This window comes from Lampetra planeri, chromosome 37 (assembly GCF_965212315.1).
Source record: "Lampetra planeri chromosome 37, kcLamPlan1.2.h2, whole genome shotgun sequence".
NCBI classification, from domain to species: Eukaryota; Metazoa; Chordata; class Hyperoartia; order Petromyzontiformes; family Petromyzontidae; genus Lampetra; species Lampetra planeri.
Window position 1 is genome coordinate 8,115,061 of NC_136143.1, and position 12,050 is coordinate 8,127,110.

The 12,050-nt window shown below is 44.9% G+C and overlaps 1 protein-coding gene across 1 annotated transcript in view; it reads left to right on the top strand.

Annotated features, from left to right (window-relative positions):
• The window catches only part of LOC144731019 (calcium-binding protein 7-like), a 64,054-nt gene extending 54,270 nt beyond the window's left edge, over positions 1 to 9,784 (top strand). The window contains exon 5 of the mRNA XM_078611982.1: positions 9,657 to 9,784. Coding sequence (XP_078468108.1) covers positions 9,657 to 9,784 — 128 coding nt within the window. The remainder of the gene's footprint in view (positions 1 to 9,656) is intronic.
• Positions 9,785 to 12,050: the final 2,266 nt, after the last annotated feature.

A 12,050-nucleotide genomic window follows, 5' to 3' on the forward strand; every position in this document is an offset into this window, starting at 1 on the left:
GTGATGCCCTTATAAAACTCAACGTTTAACCTACTCACGCCGGCTTGTGCCCGCCCTCACAGTCGGGCATATTTACGGAATACACCACGCGGCCGTTGATCCTGGCCATTGACCGAGCAACCCAACGTTCCTACCAGCTCCCTCCACAGGAATGTGTTTTCAAACGAAGGTGCTATACGTTCCACCGACAGTCTGTGATAGTTCTACAGGCGTGGAGGGAGGGGGCGATGCTGCTGTGAGTAAAATCCCAACTGAGTAATTTGTGGGTGATTTATTTTTTTCTAATATTGGAACATTTGGACCCGTGACCATGGCTCACGATGGGCCCACTCTTTTGGAATGAGGTCACGGGAGCCTTTACGATCACTGTATAGCAGGTGGCGCGTACACAGCTGCAGTGATAACCAGGGTGGCCTGCCGGAAACGAACTGCAGGCATCAACAGCAAGTGACGAACGCGCCGTCGCTTGTTGTCCTTCCCCCACACCGCCGATTAGCACGGTTGGCTACGTACGGTGCGGAAGAAGTTCAACATATGGTGACGTACACGTGACGTGCTTTTTCGGTTCTTCAGCGCGGTGACCAAACGTTTTCACTCCACGTGCTGTGAGCTTCTCCGGGAACTGAATTCCACTTGAAGAAGCTCCGAGCACGTGGAGTGAAATCTCGGGGATTGACCGTGAATTCGGTTGAATGCCATTAAATACAGCTCCTGAAGAAAAGCTCCCAGCACCACGTGGCCAAATGTCAGACCTAACGAGCAAACAGCACACGACACAACCCGAAAAAAAACACATCGCAGAGCCAAACATCGATTCAACAATAACCCACGTCGTTGGAAACGCTTTGCATAATGCACTCGCCCCAATTAACTTTTGTTTTGCAAAGGGTTTTGCTTCAAGGCTTTTAGAATGTTCCAACGAGAAAACTGTGGCTGTAAGCATTACAATGTATTTGGGGAGTTTGCTTCAATCATCGTTCACTAAAGTGGAACAGAAAGAACATACTTTTGTCAAACTTTATAAGACATAGCCAGGGGTACAGCTGCGAGAGTACAAAATTGAGGCATTGACCCGGATGTTTGTGCGACAGAGGAGGCCAGAGGCTGCAAATGCTCTTAGCCAGCTGCCGAAGATGGCATATTGCATTGTGTTGTCATTTTAGTGCACTCGTCGGGACCATTGCTACAAATGGCTCCCAAGATCTGGTGTCAAGCCAGCAGCTAACGTGGAGATAATGAAATGCTACGAAGCTTCCCATTGCTACACCGACTCGCGTTGGTTATTCGTGGTGTGTCACGTGTTGCCCTTGCTATGCTGGCGATGAGAGAACCACGTGACTGGGTTTATCCTGCTTCATAAGTGTGATTGCCAATTAACAAAAAAAATTCTTAAATCTAATCTTTCTTTTTAATGCTGCTTGCGTTGTGGCCGAAACGTCGTGAGAATTATTCTATTATGTTTTACTGTTATTATTTTATTATTTCCCTTCTACGTGACTTTACCGAAAGAACCAATAAGATGGTTCCCAACCTCTTTGAGCGTGCGGACCTCTTTTGAGCCTCCGAACATTCCGTGGACCACCACCAGACGCAGATTCCACTAGTTAATTGAAATTTGTACATTTCCTTGGTGAGGATGCTATAATTCGAATTGTTATTTTCTTGTTTTGCACGGACCCCTCCCCCCCATGTATTAGCAGCCTCACGGCCCACCACAGCTCCATGGACCACAGTTTGGGAACCACTGCCCTGAGTCGACTCACATCTCCCTTCTCCCCGTCATCTCCCTAAATAAAACTCCCCTCACACCCATGCCCCCGATTCACTCGTTCACCAGAGTTTGGACGCTTTGCTCGAAAGGCGATGTTTTGTACAACCTCACCAACAGACGTGCTGACGTTATCTGTTTGTGTTTTCACATCTGCTTCTCCTATCCCCATTGGTGGTGGCGCATGCCTGTAATCCATCACTTTTAGGGGCAGCGAGGGTTTGGTGGGTCACACAAATGTTGTGAAACTCCCTTTCCGTGGGCATCGAGGTGCCATAACCCTGGCTCTTCAGGCGTAGGCGGTACAGCAAATTCTAGATTTGAAGTTTTCGTGACTGCAAGGATTAAATACTCTTTGATTTTTTTCGGTCAAGTCACGTAGGTAAAATATTTCAATAAATTAACTCACGACGATTCGAAAGCAACACAAGCCTCCGTCATCAGGTGTAACTGCTCCAGTAAAATTGCTGTTACACCTGGTGACGGAGGCTTGTGTTGTTTCCGAAACGTCGTGAGTTAATTTATTATAATTTCTTACCTACGTGACTTTACCGAAAAAAACATAGAGTATTCGGTTCATCTATTTTATTACTTCCCTTCTACGCGACTTTACCGAAAGAACCAAGAAGATGAATCCCTGCAGTCACGAAAGCTTTAAATCGAAAGTATTCGGTACAGCAAGTGGACTAATCGCCATCTGCTTCCATCTGTACGGGGATATAATGTTGCCTTCCCGCACGTGTGAGCTTTCCCGGGGCGCTCCGGTTTCTTCCCACTGATATAATGAACACACTCGTCGTTAATTTATTGAAAGCAGCTTACAATAAAAAAAAGACAATGCATGACCCTCCTGAAGGATTCATACGACTCGCTGCGGCTTTAATGGATAAATCGGTAATTCCATTTGAACAATTAATTTAATGCATTTCTACACCCCCTCGCAGTTTTGTTTGACCTGGAGGACTGCAAACAGCTGAAGGAATTGCTTCATGGAGTGGACGCGCATAATCTAAACACGGTGCGCTTTGTGAAGTGGGGGCGGGGGGGTGAACAGGGTGGGGAGACTTTGTTTCAAGGGGAAGGGGAGTGGTGGGCGATGTCTCTGAGCCAACATCCGTGCCCCTCCCCACCACCACCACCCATAACTGGGAGCTGAGACGCAATGGGATCTGGGAAAGGGTGCAAAGGGGGCTTTTTGCATTTAAAACTTTTCTGCCGAAATCTCATCTCACCTTCGTATTTACTTGAATGCAGATGAACAGGCGTGACGCTCGTGAGATGTATATTGTTTGATTCTTCAGAGCTGTTATATAACTTACAGATATGAAGAAAAATGTGTGCCTTGGACCTTGAAAGTGGGTTTTTTTTCCAATAGTGGCTCAATACATCCTTATTTTCTGTTTTATCCCACGGACATACCTTGCTAGAGCCCTCCATTCACAAAAAAATACATTTTATATGTATTTTTACTTGGCCCATAATACAAATAATGTATTCGGAACGTACGTTTAAAAAGTACAGGAGTCAGCTTGCTGTATGTTTCCTCGCGTGACCTTGCATTGCCAAGGGCATTTTCGCAAAGTGCTACACAGCCCAGAGCACACGAATTCAAATTCATTGCTGACTGCGTCCCGGAAAGAGAAAGTTAAATCAGGCCTGAAACATTGTGCTCATTTTGGTAAAATGCATTTCTGAACTTTACTCAGATTTATATTATTGTGACCTTTTGAATACGCTGTGGTAAAATTGTGCGCAAGTTAAAAATGAGTGGGTGGCTCAGGCGTAATGCCCAATGTCACAGCACAGGGACAAACGATTTTGAAATATTTTTCCTGGTTCAAGTGCTTAGATGATCACTTGAAGTCACCCCATACTTTTAGGTTTTTTCGGTAAAGTCACGTAGGTAAAAAATAAAATTAATAAAAGTATTAATAGAAATAAAATAAAATAATAAATCACGACGTTTCGGAGGCAACACAAGTCTCCGTCATCAGGTAGGACCATCACAGCTAGATTTACTGTATCTTGAATATGTTTGCCTCACTTGATACAGTAAATTTTGCTGTGATGGTCCCACCTGATGACGGAGACTTGTGTTGCCTTCGAAACGTCGTGATTTTTTATTTTATTTTATTTCAATTATTACTTTTATTAATTTTATTTTTTACCTACGTGACTTTACCGAAAAAACCTAAAAGTATGGGGTGACTTCAAGTGATCATCTAAGCACTTGAACCAGGAAAAATATTTCAAAATCGTTTGTCCCTGTGCTGTGACATTGGGCATTACGCCTGAGCCACCCGCTCACCTAAGAGTATGAATCCTTGCAGTCACGAAAGTTTCAAATCTAGAAGTCACCCCATCTTAATAAGTGACTTGTTTGATTGTTTTCAGGACTGTCAGTAATTGCCGAACAAAAAAACCCATCAAATAATCACAGTCATTTATTTACAGCTAATAATCCCTTTAACCCCAGTTCTGATATATTTGGATGAATATTTCATCTCTACACATATTAAACAAAATTAAAATCTTTCAGGGAGCCGTGCTTGTGGATGTGATAAGAGAGACCTAGCTAAAAAGTGGAAACTGCTGGGATCATTCCCAAGAGTGACTCCGATCAATGCTCTGTGGTCTCGTGAAGGTGTGTAATGAGGACCTCTGCACTCTTTCGTGTTTGTGCTGATATCTTTATTAATGCACAATCTGTACGATCAATAAACAAGGGCAAAGCTGGCACGATTTGCTAATTGCATTAGAGTTTTATTGGCCAAACCCATGAACAATCTCTTATCATGATGTTCCTTATTTTTTCTTTTATTAGTATTGTTTAAAAAATAATAATTCTATGAATGTTCTTCGTGGAAAGTTGGTGATAAAGTATATTAGTGAGGACATCGCGGTTGGAGGAGGTGGTTGAACGCATCATCATCATTATCATCATGTGTTTGTGGTGCAAATGTCTAAACTCGCCAAAGGCGACGGTGTTGTTTTCGCAGCGAGCTCGCGGTATTACGCGCGAGCACAGCACGTGGGTCGCCGCGAGCCACGCACGCGGGTCGTAGTCGGGACTCGATTTGTGTCTGTAGAAGCCGGTACGCCGCCGATCGGCGAGGTGGGACGGAGCTGATCGATGGAGAGACTCTTGGAGACGAGCCGGCACGTTGGGCTCATTTTGTACAATTTGTCGGGGCGAAATTGCGTCTTGATTTTGCCTGTGGACAGCGCAGATTCGGGCGTCGCCGGCCCAAAGAGCTGGAACACGCTACCGGCTCACGTTCGGGTCCATCCCCGAGTCTGAGCCAGTTCTGCAATAGATTCTCAATGCTCCGTGGTTAACTTCTTCTTCTTCTTCTTCTTTAAACCTTGATACCGCGTGCAATTACATCCATCGGTTAAGGAAATAATCTGGCACGCCCGTGAAAGGGTAATGAACACGGTAGAGTGGACGACCGTTTTACTCAAACTTAATTTGGAGCTTTCGTGACTGCAGGAATTACTCTTTGGTTCTTTCGGTAAAGTCACGTATAAAGATAAAATAATACATTAAATACTAGCATACGACGTTTCGATTGCAACACAAGCAATCGTCATCAGGTATAAATGAAATAGAAACACAAATCTAGTATACTTAGAAATGTAATGTAATACAACAGAGAGTCGGATAACATAACAGTCAACACCCTACCTGGTTGATTACGTTCTTCCTGAGAATGCTAAATTTGAGAGAGAGAGATAAAGCACAGAACCAGAGACATATTGACAGACATATAAGTAGACAGATATCACAGAGATACATAGAGAGAGGCACACAGAGAAACCACGCCTCTGTGTCGAGGCCTTAAATAGAGAGAGGGGGCAGGGGCGGAGAGAGAGGGAGGGGTTAGAGATATTAGCCTGTCAATGAGTGGCACGGTGAGTGGCACGGTGTAAAAGCTTGAAAAAATTTGGAGACAGAGAGAGAGACACACTGAATTAAATAACCTAGCAAATTTTCGAAATGTAATACAAACGTCGTATGCTAGCATTTAATTTATAATTTTCTCTTTATACGTGACTTTACCGAAAGAACCAAAGAGTAGTGACCGTTTTACTATTTTATTGTTCCATGCAGCGTGACCACGTCCGTTTGCATTGCCCTCCCTGGGGCTGTACTCCCAGAGGGGGATGGGAGGGGGCATTTGTGCATAGAACATAAAACGGTGGAAGTGGCCAGTGGATGAACCCAGAGAGTGCACTCGTCCGTGCACTCGCCATCACCCCGAAGGAGATCGACCTCGTGGGCTTCTCGGAATCTAACCAGAGTTGAAGCTCGAAAAAGCTTACGCACGTGGGAGGCTGATTGAGAGTACTGAGGTATTGTAGGTGTAGCCGGCGCCTGGCTCTGTCTCTGTCTCTCTCTCTCTCTCTCTTTATCCAGCCGTGAGAGCAACAGGCCGGAATTTAAATAAAAAAAACGCTTTGGAAAATGTGTCAGATGTTATGGTGGCAAGACGGGGCTGTAATACGATTAAAGCTGACTGAAATAAAAACGACGCTTCAGCCAGGCAAAGAAAGGGAAGAAAGGGGGCATGACATCGTGGGCATCGATGACGTGTTATTGATTCTGCTAAAAGATTTTGCCGGCAGAATGTGCAAAATGTTCATGCAAAATTTTACAAAAACTGAAAATTGTTAATTACAATCTGCCGACGACGCCGCCTCTCGCCGCTCCACGCTCTTGCTCTTAAACATTGTTAGAGGCGACCGACATCAAAAACACAATCTCATTAAAAACCCTTCACTTTTGCTCCATTGACCGCGGGTTTTAAGTTGCAAGATGGTGGGCCCGAGAAGCGGGCGAATTGACAGGGCAGAATCGATGTTTTGGGGGCAGAATATTCTTTATGGATCACAATTAGCGATCCAAAACACCTTAAACACGCCCCCTTTGATGCTATAACACCATATACGGCCAAAGACACGCACACTTACAAGTGTCCGCTTTAATTTCATGTCAGCTGTTATTGTATTCCAGCGCCACGGTGACTAGGAGATGTTAACTACCTCGCCTGGTGTACAGGCGGTCGTGGGTTCGATCCCGACCTTGACGCCTGCTGCTGTATATTTGGAGTTTGCGTGTCTCTCTCATCATCATCACGGTGGCTAGGAGATGTTAACTACCTCGCCTTGTATGCAGGAGGTCGTGGGTTCGATCCCGACCTTGACGCCTGCTGCTGTATATTTGGAGTGTGTGCGTGTCTCTCTCATCATCATCACGGTGGCTAGGGGATGTTAACTACCTCGCCTGGTGTACAGAAGGTCTGTGGGTTCGATCCCGACCCTGATGCCTGCTGCTGTTTATTTGGAGTGTGTGTCTCTCTCCCCCTGGTCGCGTGAATTTTTCCTCCGGGTGCTACGGTTTTCCCCTCCACATTTAGAATCGACACCACGCGTTCAGAGTATTTGGCTTCTCTAAATTTCCACGAAGCACAGCGGGGCCTTGCCTGGTAAAGCAAAAAGAGTCAATGATGGGTGCCCTGGACATTGCGTTCTAGCTCCACTGCGACTTTCTAAGCGCCCTGTTAGGGCCACAAAAAGCAGGAGCACACGTGTGGTTCTGGTAACGGCTTTACTTAACTTTTAAGAAGGTTCCTCTGGGAACGCACTTAAGCGATCGACTTTGACCACGATGGGGGGGGGGGGTCTCCCTCTCACGGTGTCACGCGGACCTCACGTGGACGATGTCAGCACGTCCAATAGATCTTTCCCCTTGCGGGTGCTGACCTCTTCATGGGTCGTTGCGACCCCTCGTTGTTATCAGGAAAACAACGTTTTCCGCACTTCGTATCCTCGTGAAGGATTACACTGGTCAACAAAAAAAGACACATTTTTTTCTGGCCTGGACTTTTGCAGCTGTTCTAGACTAATTTCAGGGTGCTGATTCCAAATCTGATCTCAGATTTGCTCTATCACATCTCATTTTAATGCTATCGGCATACCCCATTTTCATTGATTTTACCCGAAATTAACTCTGTCGCTTATGATTGCAAGTTGTTGCGGGTCAGTGACTGCTTTAGTGTTAAAATATGGTGCTGTATTTTTAGGATAGTGTGTTTATAATATAATTTTATGTAGATATCCACATTCATTTAATATTTTTCTTCTGCAGTTTGTATTGAAAATGCAATATTTAATATCTCAAAAACCTGATGTGATAGACAAAAACTGATGCCAGATTTGGAATCAGCACCCCAAAATTACCTTAAAACCGTTGGAATACCATATGCCAGAAAAAGTGTGTTGACCAGTGTTATCATCATCATCGGGTCCTTTCCGTGACCGGGGGCACGTGCGGTGACCCAGTCCATCGCATTGACTTGGCGGCGGAACGCGGAGTGAGCACGAGGCGCTTCGGATTTCACGTTTTGCCAACCTCCAACTTGTTGAAGGGTGTTATTCGATTCGGTAGCTCAACACGAGCTGGTCATCCACGCGGATTATAAGCAATGTGGGTCTCATCTTCTTGGTTCTTTCGGTAAAGTCACTTAGAATGGAAATAATAAAATAATAAAAATAAAACATAATAAAATAATTCTCACGACGTTTCGGCCACAACGCAAGCATTCGTCCTCAGGTGTAGAACAGGTCTGTCGAGAAGACAGAGTCTAAATGACACGCCCCAGGCTTGGAGCGACTATTTAAGCTGGGATGGAGGGGCGAAGAGCGTCTTGACAAAATAATTTGCATATCAATAGGAATTTAGCATATTTATGGGAAATGCAGATATGCGATTAGTACTAATTGTGAAATGCGTAGGAGGTTTGGCGAGGGGTTTAAATCGAAATTCAATGTGGGTCTGTTTGGTCGGTGTGCTGCACGTCCAGCTAACAGGTCCTCTGGTTGCTTGAAGTCCGGTGCGACAAAGGATGAGTGGCTTCACTCCCTTCGCTTCATTGGTTTCGATTTTCTGACTTACCCTCTGTGGTTGCAGCTGATTCACGTGTTGTCAAAGCCAAACGGAGTACTTCAGCATCCGAGTTGAATCGGCACGCGTTTAGAGTATTTGGTTGCTTCTAGATTTGAAGTTTTCGTGACTGCAAGGATCCATACTGTTTGGTTTTTTAGGTGAAGTCACGTAAATAAAAAAAATATAAAATAAATTTAAAATGAAAACAAATAAATTAAATCACGACGTTTCGGGCACAAGAAGGACGCTTGTGTTGCGCCCGAAACGTCGTGATTTAATGTATTTGTTTTTATTTTTAATTAATTTCATATTTTTTTACCTACGTGACTTTACCGAAAAAAACAAAGAGTATTTGGTTGCTATTAATTCCCACGTGACAAGCCACTTATCGTTTGTGGCCAGGTCGTTTCTGAACAAGAGATATACAGCTCAGTGGGCCTCACCTGGTAAACAAAAAAAATAGTTTCAAATAGTTTAGTGAGCGCGGTGCGCTAACCGCAACACGACCACAGATACAGCACTCCTGTTCACCCTCTCAGTGCTCCACGTGGCTCTAAGCTGTAAGCCATGTGCCGACCTTGCATGTGTGTCTGGAGGAAGGGACGCGGACTAAACGACCTCCCGTCCGCCACAAGCCAATCGCAACCCAGCGGTGTTCACGCCGCTATTGCACAAAATTCAGTCCCATCCGTGCTGCAACTACTGAACGCAATTCCTACACACTCGTTGGCAAAGGGCGCGATCACATGCCACACAACCACACCCTGTTGCACCTTTACCGACACTCCACTCCTCCGTCATCCACTTGTCATATGAATTATTGAGCGCGTGCCCGCCAGCCAAGTGGAGTTGGCGCAGAGCGTGTCCGCTGTGAGCATTTGTTGTCTGACCGCGAACACGTTGAGCGTAAAACAAAAAAAACGTCTCTTTCTGTTGCAGTTTACCCGGGCAGGCGGAACAGGCAAACGTGCGTGCGCAAGAGCCTCATCTGCGCGTTCGCCGTGGCGTTCATCATCAGCGTCATGCTCATCGCCGCCAATCAGATCCTGCGCAGCGGCATGCAGTGAACCCCGGCTGCCGTGGGTCGGAGGAATCGACGTGGACCAGCATCCGTGGTCTCTCTCAAGAGGCCCGCCGAGCAATTCAAGCCGAGGGAGGCGTCATCAACGGGACCAGCGCAACATCACCTTCGTTTTCCTAAATGTGTATGATTAAGTAAAGTATTTATTTTTAGATTTATAACGAAAAACACGGAAAAAACATGCTTTTGGTGAAACGCACCGTTGTGGCATACTTGACCTGAATTAGACTCTTTGTTTTGCGTGTGCTCCGAGCAAGGAATCTGAGCGAACGTGAGAATGCTGGCTGCCTTGGTGGCATGGAATATCTCGCGCTAAACAGCTCTCATTGCCCAGAGCCGGCGGGATCACTCTCTGTATTCCACAGTGGTTTGTCCACTATAAACAAGACAGGCAGCGTGCAGCTGTGTTTATCTACTGACAACAACTGCTGACGCCAAGGACAGCGTTTGCGTGGAAATTGCACACTTTAATACACCGGGAAAACAAAACAAAAAGAAGACGAACACGTGTGGATTGGATGTATGACTTATCTAAGGGAATATGCAATGTTTGTATATAAGAGCGACTGGGATTTCACACGGTGAGGATGCCGAATGCAGTTGTTTCCACAGTGCGCTGTGTTGACTGCATGTGCACACTGCACAAGTGCATGCAGCCCACTGGATCCCCGGCTCATTGCTTCGAAGCTACGAGGTCTACATTTCAGGGCCAGTCATGCAAATCATTTCTGCTCCACAAACAGCAGCAGGTGCTGGAGGTTTGCTGTGCCCAACGCTACTTGCGCTCATGGCAACAACAAAAAAACAACCTGCGATAGGATAACTCTTCAAGAACACAGAGGATTGTGCGTCAACGTCATTTTCTGTTTTTGTTTTAATCTTTTCTTAACAATCGTGAGTTATGCTCATTAAATGAATTATGATTGCTTAACCAAACCCGTCTCTTTGGAGACACAAGTGTATCTTTCTATAAAGCTGCCCTCATTTCACGTTGATCAACTTGACCGCGCCTTATCGCATCCAACAGCGCGTGAGTTAGAAAATATCAGCAGAGCTTTGTTGATGTTGTTGTTGTTGGTGTTGCTGCTGCTGCTTTGGATGCGGCTCTGGAGGGAAGGGAGGGGAAGGGGGCCGCGTCCACTGACCGCTTAATAGAAACAACCTGGGCCCAAGCAGCGGGTACCCTTCCACCCGCCGACTGTGTGCATCTCTAAACTTGGAGGAGGTCAAGCTGGCGTGCGAGAGGTGCCGTGTTGGTTGCTTCAGAATTTGGTTGACGAAAGGCAGTCAGTCAGAGCTCATACAGATCCCGCATTTTGTAGAACAGCACAACAACAAAAAATCCATGTTATGTTTCTCTCGGCTGTTATGCCGTGGAAATCTAAATACGTGATAATGAATCTCACCGGCGTAATAAGAAAGCGTAGAAATGTAGTTTATAAAAAATATATATATAAATGACGTGTGTTAATAACACACGTGTAGTAGTAATAACACAAATGGCAGTACATTTCGCCACTTTTATGAAATACTCGTAAATGCAACCCAGAGAATGTTCAACAGACGTACGCATAAATACCGTAAGTTACAAGTTTCTCCACTTCATACGTGATGCTCATTAGAGTTACTTTGCATTGATCCCAGTTGAAAAAGTAACGTCTCTGAAATTCCCGACGATGTTTCCACGCGTAAAAAAAAACCTGGCACCCCGTCAAGGTCTTTATCGAATGCCCCTTTGGAAGATTATACGACGAAAAAAATTGGTTTGCAAACAACAAAAAAGAGATATGTTGCACAATATTTTGTAGAAAATAATAAGTGTTAGCTGTTATGTGTTTTATTTGTTACGATGTAATATTATCCCATTTGTTTTTGTGTTGGGGGGGGGGCAGAAACCATCAGCGGTGTTTATCGGGTTGCTGAAACGTTGACGAATCCAAAAAACGTTGACCTAGTTTGTGAAACACAGCGAGTGAAGCTGTCAATGACAGATTAGGTGTAGAACAAACAAGCAAACGCACTTGCAAAGGGTTTATTTTATTTAAATGGGAAAATGTAACGTCAATCAATTAATTCAAACAAAAAAATGACCACAACAATTTGTTTCTCAGTATACCAAGAGCAATATTGCTTTTTGTTCTGTCTCTGGAACAAAATTCAACGTTCTTTTGTTCTATTCATTCACACTAGGAAATCCTCCTAGGACCGGTCAAACAGAAAACTTACAACACGTAGATTAGATAAAACTATAG